The sequence below is a fragment of the Magnolia sinica genome, chromosome 7 (assembly GCF_029962835.1).
Source record: "Magnolia sinica isolate HGM2019 chromosome 7, MsV1, whole genome shotgun sequence".
NCBI lineage: Eukaryota > Viridiplantae > Streptophyta > Magnoliopsida > Magnoliales > Magnoliaceae > Magnolia > Magnolia sinica.
This window is the reverse complement of record NC_080579.1, coordinates 92,356,768-92,366,990: the sequence shown is the minus strand read 5'-3', so window position 1 is coordinate 92,366,990 and position 10,223 is coordinate 92,356,768. Positions and strand designations below refer to the sequence as shown.

At 42.7% G+C, this 10,223-nt stretch overlaps 1 protein-coding gene across 1 annotated transcript; it reads left to right on the top strand.

Annotated features, from left to right (window-relative positions):
- Positions 1–451: 451 nt before the first annotated feature.
- On the top strand, positions 452–9,723 carry LOC131251718 (oryzain gamma chain-like). The gene is made up of 8 exons (XM_058252625.1): positions 452–667; positions 1,561–1,682; positions 3,843–3,955; positions 6,226–6,299; positions 6,693–6,957; positions 7,692–7,823; positions 8,096–8,231; positions 9,485–9,723. Exons 1-8 carry the CDS (start codon positions 489–491, stop codon positions 9,523–9,525), a joined length of 1,062 nt encoding a protein of 353 aa, XP_058108608.1. The 5' UTR covers positions 452–488; the 3' UTR covers positions 9,526–9,723.
- Positions 9,724–10,223: the final 500 nt, after the last annotated feature.

Genomic DNA, 10,223 nt, shown 5'->3' with positions numbered 1-10,223 from the left:
ACGGACTGGGGAGACGAGGATTCGGTTGGCTACTCTCGCGAGTATCCAAAGTAGGCTCGATCCCAAAGCCTCGCCCAATAAATACAAAGGCTCACATCCAACCGTTGGACGAAAAGTTACTGTCCAACTCCATGCTAATTTTTAATTTGTTAGGTTTTTGTGAAATCAAAACCGTCCAATATCTTGGAGACCATGATATTAATCTACTTTTAATATCAATACATCCATAGGTTTATATTTAGTTGTTAAAGGGTACATATTGTTTGAACTTCTGAGGCTCATATTACTGGTGGATATGGATGATTTGTATATAATTATAATGGAAAATAAACTTATTGGACGGCGTGGATTTTCATTCATATAGTGGATTGAAAGTTATTCTCTGGATGGACGGAAACTTGTCGTACAACCGGTTGGATCTGAGCATCTTTACTCGATAAATACTCTGTATCTCTGGCTTTCCCCTCATCCTGGAGAACGGGCGGAAGATGGCTTGCCTCGCACGTGTCTCCATCCTCTCCCTCCTCTGCCTGGCCGTCGTCGCACGTGCCGAATTCACCTTCGATGAAGGTAATCCCATCGGACTGGTAACAGATCTTCAATCGCCTCTCATCCAAGTCCTCGGCAACACGCGTCATGCCCTCAAGTTCGCACGCTTTGCTGCCAGGTGCGATCTCAACCGTCCAATCTCTTTTCAATTCTCTCTTCTTGGTGGAAATTGTTCGTACGTTTTCTTACTCTTTTTCCGGTCAGATGATCGGAATCTCAATTCAACGGGGAGGGAATATTTACTTCTTAAATGACCCAAATGCCCTCGTCCTGATTTTTACGACTTCACGACTTTCGAGTAGAGGAATCTCTGCAGGGGCATAATCGTCATTTCATCAATTGAAAAGATAACTTGTGCAGCTGGCGCATGCCACTTGTGAAAATTGATACTTTGGACAGGTGATCCAGACCGTTCATTTATGGTATGGGCCCAAACCTCACCCAGCCGGATGATCTCAACCATCTGATAGGTGATGTGCAGATGGATCATAAAAGAATACTAACAACAGATTCATCCACCGATCGGATGGATAGGATTGTCCCATCCAAGCGATACGGATAACCCTACAAGCATAATCTGATATGAGAAAAATTGCCGATCGAAAGCTCGATCCGCTAATCTAGACCATTCAGTAGATGCTATACCCATCGGATAAGCTATGATCCTAAAATCTGAATGATCGGATGATCGGATGATCCCAGCCGCCCAGTAATCCATCCATTTTTGGGCGTTATTAACGGTCCATAAAAATCTTCAACTTATTTCATCATTGGGATTATCATATTGATGGCTGTTGGATGCAGATCGAACGGTTTGGATCTATAGATACATGTACGATTGTGGTGTAGCGAGGACGCACATCATCTACTTTTTCTGTGTGCTTTCTTTCCTGAAAGTGTGAATTCATATTGAATCTGAACCGTCCAGTTGATAGACTACCCCTTCCGATTGATCATACTCAAAAAAAAAAAAAAAAACCAGCAGTTTTAATTTGGAAATTTGAATGATAGGTATGGGAAACGGTACAACTCGGTGGAAGAGATAAAGCACAGATTCGGCATATTTGTAGAGAGTTTGGAACTCATCCATTCCACCAACAGGAAAGGCCTGTCTTACAAGCTAGGTGTTAATAGTAAGTACTTTCTCACTCTTGCCTGATTCTAACATGCGCAGGGGTGGAGGATAAGAGGTTTGGGGTGGGCCCATTTCTAATGGGGGTCTAAAAGATCAGCCCCTTTTAGTAAGTGGGTCTTCATTTCATGCCCAAATGGGCCCATGTTATAGGCCCGGGTTCAGTACATGTTGGACTGGGTTGTGGAACTTGATGGTCTGACTCAGCCCATTGTGAGACAAAACATCATGGCCAGAGTTAAAAGACTCGGCGACTCAGTCCGTCGGGATGCTCGAGTCCAGTTGGATTGGGCCAATTCAACTCGACTGAAAGCATGATCATGGTGTGGATTGCGTGGATCGGGTTAGCTGGCAGGCATGGAGGTTATCATGGCTATGGGCCATGGCCCAAAATCTGATTTATTATTATTATTATTATTATTATTTCTTAACCTTTGTGCTTTGAATGTGCTCGATTGGTTTTTGAGCCATGGCCCACTCACATGATGACCCACCAAATCAGATGGTTCCAATCATTTCACTAATGTGCCTTGGATGGTGTGGGAATCTTACTGGCAATTGCTCTTTTAAAAATGATGACAGGCCAAGAGAAACAAGCAACGATTATTATATTATTGATATTTAAATTAGCCATCGCTTTCAGCTAAACAGATTGGTTTTTAGATAATCACGGCTTATTTTTTAAAAAAAATATTTTGGGTTTTTAATCATCTACTGCCCAGGGAGGGACGTGATGACGTAGATCACGGTCTTCCTCAGGGGTATCTACTCCAAAGCCATGGAGATCTCTGGACTCCTTACAAAAAACGTACTATTTATAACCTACCTCTATTCCTACAAGACTTCATGCTTTTCAGCAAAAAATAGTAAGTGTCCATTTTCGCCTTACCATGTTATTCTCGAGCTAAAACTTACTATTATAGTAAAAAGAACATAAATGGGACTTCTGACCGTTGATCTTATGGAATCTCACAAAACTTACTATTTATAGTAAAAACGAAAATAAATGGGACTTTTGACCATGGATCTGATGGAATCTCGACCATGGATCTGATGGAATCTCGCAAATTTGGCATGGGCAACTTGGCGTAGTGTGGGTGGTTGGCTTAAGTAACTTATCCTACCCCAAAATCATATATAATATGTTGAAAAACTATCTCAGTTTGCAAGATATGACTGTTTTGAGGTTTTGACGGTCTAAATCAATTTTGCCTCCGGTAGGACCTTCTTTGGTTCATCTTTGCCACAAGTTGTCTGGGACCCACTCTACATCATCTACCGTGGGGTCTCAGTTGCCATGCTGAATAATCACCATCCAAAATTGATCTTGCCGGATGGGTCGCACTCTTGATCAATTACCCAAGGACTGAAATTCACTGGGTCATGTAAGGGCTAGATGGCTGTCGATAGGGGTGGAAATGGACCAGGTCTAGCCTAGGTGAGGGTCAGCCCTAAGCCCAACCTGAATCAATGAGCTAAAAAAGGTCAGGCTCGGGTGCTTTCCATTTATTAATAGGCCTTCCAGGTTCAGCTCTAATCTTCTCCATTTACATCTTAAAGGTGGCTACTTCCGGACTAGGCCAAGACTCAACCCATTTGTCGAGAAGGGCATCCAAATCCACGGGCCAATAAGGGCCTTGATTACACACTTGAAAACAATAGTGGTGGACCTAGACCAGAAACCCAACCGACCATCCTAGTCGGTTCCCACCCCTAGAAACACTGGATTTACAAGAAATGACCAAACACAATGTTTTATGCCCATCTCTTGTTTGGCCTTGATCCCAAAAATCATACTCAGGTCTGCCACTCCATAAAATTATACTTGAAAACTCTAAATTCTCATGGTATGTCCCACGTGGGTTTTGAAATACTGCAAGTTTGAGTAAAGCTTGTGTTTGGATGATTAACTAATTTGAGATAATTATAATTAGTCAAGGGTAGTTTGGAATTTCAGGATACTTGGTTCAACCAAACACACCTTAAAAGTCACAGATTGGCAATCATGATCCATTCTACTCCCCTAACTGTAATTTGGGAGCTTATTCAATTTACCAATTGATCAGTTCTACTTCATTAAACTAGCTATTGCAATCCAATCCAATAACACATCCGAACACAACTACAATTAACTAGTTTTGTTCGTGCAATCTTATTTCAGAATTTGCCGATATGAGCTGGGAGGAATTCCGGTCACACCGTCTGGGTGCGTCACAGAACTGCTCTGCCACCAAGGGAACACATATGCTCACCAGTGTCGTGCTCCCAGAAACTGTAATGTTTTACAATCTTCAGCTTAATTTTTTTATTTTATTATTATTATTATTATTTTTTTTATTTATGCTTTGGCTAGCGGTAACTATTAGGGGTTGGTTGTTTACACCCTGATCCATAGCTCAAGTGGTAGACTGAGTGAAAGATACCTCGTTTCAACACCGAGGTCCTGGTATCGGTCCCTAGTGGGGGTGGCTAACAGTGGAGTGTGAACTGACAGTGGGGTGTACTAACAAGCTGACAAAAAAAAAAAAACACCTAATAGGGTTTGTTTGGCTGCAAGCAAAGTTCTGTCCGGGACAGTCTGTCCTACTAGACAGCGTCTCCTCACATTCTATGTACATGCACCACATATGCCAACGTGCTAACATGATCGGCCAGCACCTCACATGAGGTATGTTTGATACCTGTGGCAGTTTTCAACTTCAGCCACTCCTCATATGTCATATGCCATATGTGCTACTGTCCATCTTGTATTTCTTAATTTCATTTGTGGTGTTTGATAAACAGTGTATACGGCCGGTGATCTAGGACTGACTAAGAACAAAACTTAGTTGAGTGAAATGACTAAAATGCCCTCACTATTATTTTTCTAAAGTTAAAAAGTCCTAGTTCCATCGCTTCGAGATTGATGCCGTGTTATTAGCATCCAATCCGTCCAACAGATTCATCTCACCGTGATGTGCGTACAACTCATAATCAGTCTGATCTAGACACTAAGTAGTTCACACGTAGATTTTAAAGGGTATCAGGTGGTGTAAATTATTCTCGATGGTGTATGTGTGCGTGTGTAAAAAAAAAAAAAAAAAAACCTGATAGTCGGATTACATCATTTTTTATTTGTATGATCATAATCATGGGATGCACCAGTTGGATGGGTTAGATGCCATACACATGGTGTCGGCCCACAACACATGGGCCACCACACTTTTAACTAAAACAATAATCAGGGCATTTTAGTCATTTTGCTGCCCAAAAAGCACTCAACTTGGGATAGACATTGTTTGATAAAATTAAGGGAATTTTTAAAAAACTATCTAATTAATATGGAATTTACATTATGATATATTTTTATTTTTATTTTTTCAAAAAGCATCATTAATCGATATCATCATCATTCTGCTGCATTCTCTTACATTTCTTTTGGTCCAGATTGGGTGGGCGTGCCAGCAAATGCTGCTTGAGTGGCCGTACCGTGATGTTTATGTAAAATTCACCCCGACCCTCAGGTGCTCATACCATGTCAGGCCAAATATCCAAAATCATCCCCATATGTAATTCAGGTGGACTGCATGATTGGGGTCAGGGCAGCGATCGTGCTCTAATCCCATTTCCCTTGGTATGGCCCAATAAATCACATATGGGCCTGAGTTTTAGGCCCTCGGCGTAAATTTTGGTGTGACATCTAATGGTTGGACTGGATTTCATATAATCATCATGGTGGGCCTTGTAAAATTTAAGGATAGAGTCTCTCCCAACAATTTTCTTTGAGGTGGCCTTCTTGAATCACTGGTCAGCCTTAATTGAGACTACACATCTAATCATCAGAGTGGATTTCATAAACACATTATGGTGGGCCCCACAAAAAATCAAATCAAGGTCCTCTCCAATAATAAAAAATAAAATAAAATAGAATTATAATAGAAATAGTTTGGAGGGCAAGCATTGTCTTGTGCGTTGTTTTCAATCATATGGTCTATCTTTTTGTTTTTGTTTGTTTGTTTTTTTTTTTTTGAAAAAACATACTCACACCACATGCACTTGATCCCTGGTCTCGGTGTTGAAACTCTTGTGAGTTTGCCACCGAGCCATGAATGGAGACCCAAATGGTCCACCTGAATCACATATAGAGCTGATTTTTTAGGCTGATGGCTTAACATGGGATGACGCACCTAATGGTCAAAGTGAATTTTATATAAAAATTACGGTGGAGCCCATTCGAGTCACTGACCCATTTCCTCTCACGGTGGCCACGAGAGAGGGGTAGTGAGATGATAAGTATTTGGATTAATTAGGTAATTTTTAAAAAACCTTTTTGAATTCCCTAAAAATTAATAGTCTCGAGGAATTTGTGCATCAAAATCCTATTCTAATATGCTTGTGCATACAAATGCTATGCTTTCTGACCTTCCACCAAATGCAAGTTCATTTGGTAGTAACAAAAGTTAAAGCAATGATTGCTTTTTAACGGGAGGCCATTCCTAAGTCCACTTCTTCTTTTTTATTCTCATTTTATGTTTTTTTTTTTTTTTTTTTTTGGTTATTTACAGAAAGATTGGAGAGAGGATGGCATTGTCAGCCCTGTTAAAAACCAAGGCCATTGTGGATCTTGCTGGACGTTTAGGTAAGCAACCCCAACCCAATGAAAATTACCAAATTGCCCTTGTGGGCCCACTATATAACCCTGCAGGGCCTTATGATTAACGGGCCAGGCCAGTTTGATCAGCCCGGATGGACCCAATTGGCGGGCGTGGTTTTAAGATTCTGTTGAGTCTGACATAACTCGTACAAGTTAACTCACTGAGTCAACCAGCTTGACACCAAACGATTCAGCCCGAGTCATGAAGTCTTTTCTAGTGGGTCCATGCCCAGCCATGTTACTTAGATTGTGGGCATGGGTCCGGACCAGCTGACCCCATCCCAGCTGCTACATTAGTTGTGTGTTGAATAAATGCCAAGTTGCTAACTTGAGCCATGGTGTGCCTGTTATCCTGCACCCACACTCGAAAACCGGCAGCTCTACTGGGGCGTTGGAGGCAGCCTACACTCAGGCGACAGGGAAGCCCATATCCCTATCGGAGCAGCAGCTGGTGGACTGTGCTGCAGCATTCAACAACTTTGGCTGCAATGGCGGGCTACCTTCGCAAGCATTTGAATACATCAAGTACAATGGCGGCCTCGACACCGAAGAATCGTACCCTTACGCCGGCGTCAACGGGCTATGCAAGTTCAAGCCGGAGAATATCGGTGTCAAAGTCGTGGACTCAGTTAACATTACTCTGGTGAGCCCCTTATCTCAGCCAGCTTTAGGAGTGGAACTGGCCCCACGAGTCAGGAACCTAGACATAGTCCCATGGAAGTTGCATGGTTACAAGACTCAGCGAGTCGCACTGACTCGATAGGGCTTGAGTTGAGTCACAACTTACCTGAGGCGGCCAACTCGGATGAGTCAGGGAGACTCGTTGTATTGAAACAGGTCTGATCTGATCGAGTCAGAGTTGACTCGGACTCGTCCGAGTCTCAAAAGTAAAAAACCATGGTTGGTTGCCCCTTACATCTAGCTAGGCTATTATGATATTCACCACCATTTTGAAAACACTGGTGACTCATTCTCCTTACATGTGACACTTATTTAAGGCCATCCAGACCATCCAGATTGTAGGGCACGTTTTGGACACTGCATTTGCTTAAAATCACGTTGATCAAGCAGCGGTAATCATCTAATCGGTGCCATCAAATGGGTGGTTAAGATCATCCGCTGAGTATGATTTTTGGGTATTGATCCATCAATAAGTGGGACATAGAGTTGGATGGTCCAGATTGTTGGATAACTGTGCCATCTGTATCGTTGAAGAGTCACCACTATTTAAAAAATGCCTTGACATGTATGTGGGCTGGGCTCTTATCGGGCCTGAGGCAAGAATACCTTATAAAAAATTCAGTGCCAGGCCAATATATTCTGGGCTGGGCCAGCCCGTTTAGTTATGTTCCCTGATTTCCGTCCGTCTGCTGACAGGGCGCTGAAGATGAGCTGAAGCATGCGGTGGGAACTGTCCGTCCGGTGAGCATTGCGTTCCAGGTGGTGGGCGGTTTCCGATTGTACAAGAAAGGAGTTTACACCAGCAATACCTGCGGCAGCGATCCGATGGTGAGTGTCCATTGTCTACGGTTCTGATTGAGTCATTCTTGGGCCTGAGCCATGGGTGGGCCCAATTTGAATTATGGCCCACTAATAAACTGGGTGTGGCAGATGAAGGTGGGCCCAATTTGAATTTATGGCCCACTAATAAACTAGGTGGGGCAGATGAAGGTGGGCCCATTTCAATCCTGGCCTAATTGGGGGTGTGCGATGCATTTTTCGGAAGTTTTTGAGGTGCATTTCTTTGAATCTAACCGTTACGCTTCGACCCTTTGCTGTAGGATGTGAACCATGCCGTCCTGGCTGTTGGTTATGGGGTGGAGAATGGCGTCCCGTACTGGCTCGTCAAGAACTCATGGGGGGGTGATTGGGGCAACAATGGCTACTTCAAGATGGAGATGGGAAAGAACATGTGTGGTGCGTCTCTTTCCAAAACTTATACCTTGCTTTGATATTACGCGCAGCGGCCCATGGCCCACCTTATGGAGAGCCAGATTTTGTTGGGCCCAATGACGCGTTGTAGGGCCCACATGTTGGAGATTGAAACCATTATTATGCTGGGCCTCATCATGGATGGGAGATGAGCTGAGAATTTCCCATGTCAGCTCATCCTAACCGTCTGATTGGGCCCCCATCAAATTTTGATCATTAGGTTTATGTTGGGCTAATGCGGTTCTCAGGTTTGGCAAGATCCGACAGGCCCAGCCTTATAAGGTGAAACACTGGGCTTTTACCAATCCACGTCCAGCCCATTTGCCAACATGATAGTCTGTGGACTGTGGGTCCACTCTCAAATTGCCAATCACCGTAGATCACAAGGCATTACAAGCAAGCGGCTAATCCAAACCGTCCATCTGGAAAGCCCCAGCTGGACCAACAATCGCGAAACAACATTAATTGGATGATCCTAGCCGCTTGATTGCTATTTGGCATGTTTGGTACAAATCATAACACATCTTTGTCATCATCACACGGGTTGAAATCACAATACTCAATCCTAGCCAAGAAGTCACATGCAGCACAGTTAGTCATCAATCTGGACGGTCCATTCAATCATGCAACTACAACTAGGAGTCTTAAGCCCTTCAATGTGGGTGATTTTATTACAACCGTTCATTTTTTTAAAAGGCATGCATTGGATGGTTAGCATCACCCCACCAAAGTGTTCGTATTAGAATCATAAGAAATCCACGGTCGGATCTATATAATAGATGCTTTAAGATTATGATCGGGCCTATTCTATTTCTCCGCCCGATCCTAACCATCCAATTTTCATGTTCTTGTATATCTCTATTTTCTTTGCTATCCAAAGAACATAAATTATCATGAAAGTAAAACTTTCAAAACATGCCTAATAAAACATATTTATGAGTCGGATGACACTAGTGCGATTTGTCCGAGTTGACTCAGACTCAGGCAAGTTAGGCTGATTCTGCCTTGACGAGTCAGTCCGAGTCACCGAGTCTTTTGACCATGTCCTGAGTCACCACAAATCAAATCTAGTTTATTGAGTTACACTGATAAATGATAATTGAGGTTTTTAGTGAGTCAGCTTGAATGTCGAGTTGAGTTGACTCAGCCCAGTCTCGAGTCAAGACACCGAGATCTTGAACTATGGTTCAAAAAAGACTCTTCTTAACAAAAGCTAATGTGGTCCACATTTTTTGCAGGTGTTGCTACATGTGCATCCTACCCAGTCGTAGCTGCCTAAGTGAGGGACAGTGGATTCTTGCTGTGGTTGATTTGGGTTTTACCTATCAAAGAAATACTTGCTATAGTTGCTTTCCCATTTACGTAGAAAAATTGGTAAGGAATGAAAAAAAAAAACAGATAATTTTCTAGGAAACATAGTAAGTGGTTGATGTTATTGTAATTAAGGGTTGTTGAAAGGATCTTTTGTTGTTGCGTATGTAGCATGTGATGCAACATCTACCATCTTTTCCCACTAACATGCACCTTGTGTAGGACATTGTATCATTAGTTGTGGCAATGGGACCGGCGGCCGGCCTGGCCCCGCCTTGTAGGGTTAAGGCTTGGCTTCCCAATTTTAGCCTGTGAGCTAGCTTTGTCTTAAAAAAAATAATCTAGGCCTGGGCAATGATTATGGTCCAGATGGTCCAATCTTCAAATGGGCCACCATTATATAATAAGAATGGAGCAATGGACGCTGGCGAGCAATTCCCATTCACCGATGGATGAACAACCTGCCTTTCCATTGTATGTGTTCGGATCATATCAAAGTTTAGGCCATTTCTAAACTCAGGTAGGGCTCACCAAATGTTTTTCGATGTTTTAGGCATGATTTTCCATGGTTTCAGATAGTTTGGCCCACTTGAATTTCAGATACAACTAATTTTTGAACGCATCCCATGACATAGAGGAGACCTATCAAGTGTTAGATGTCCGGCA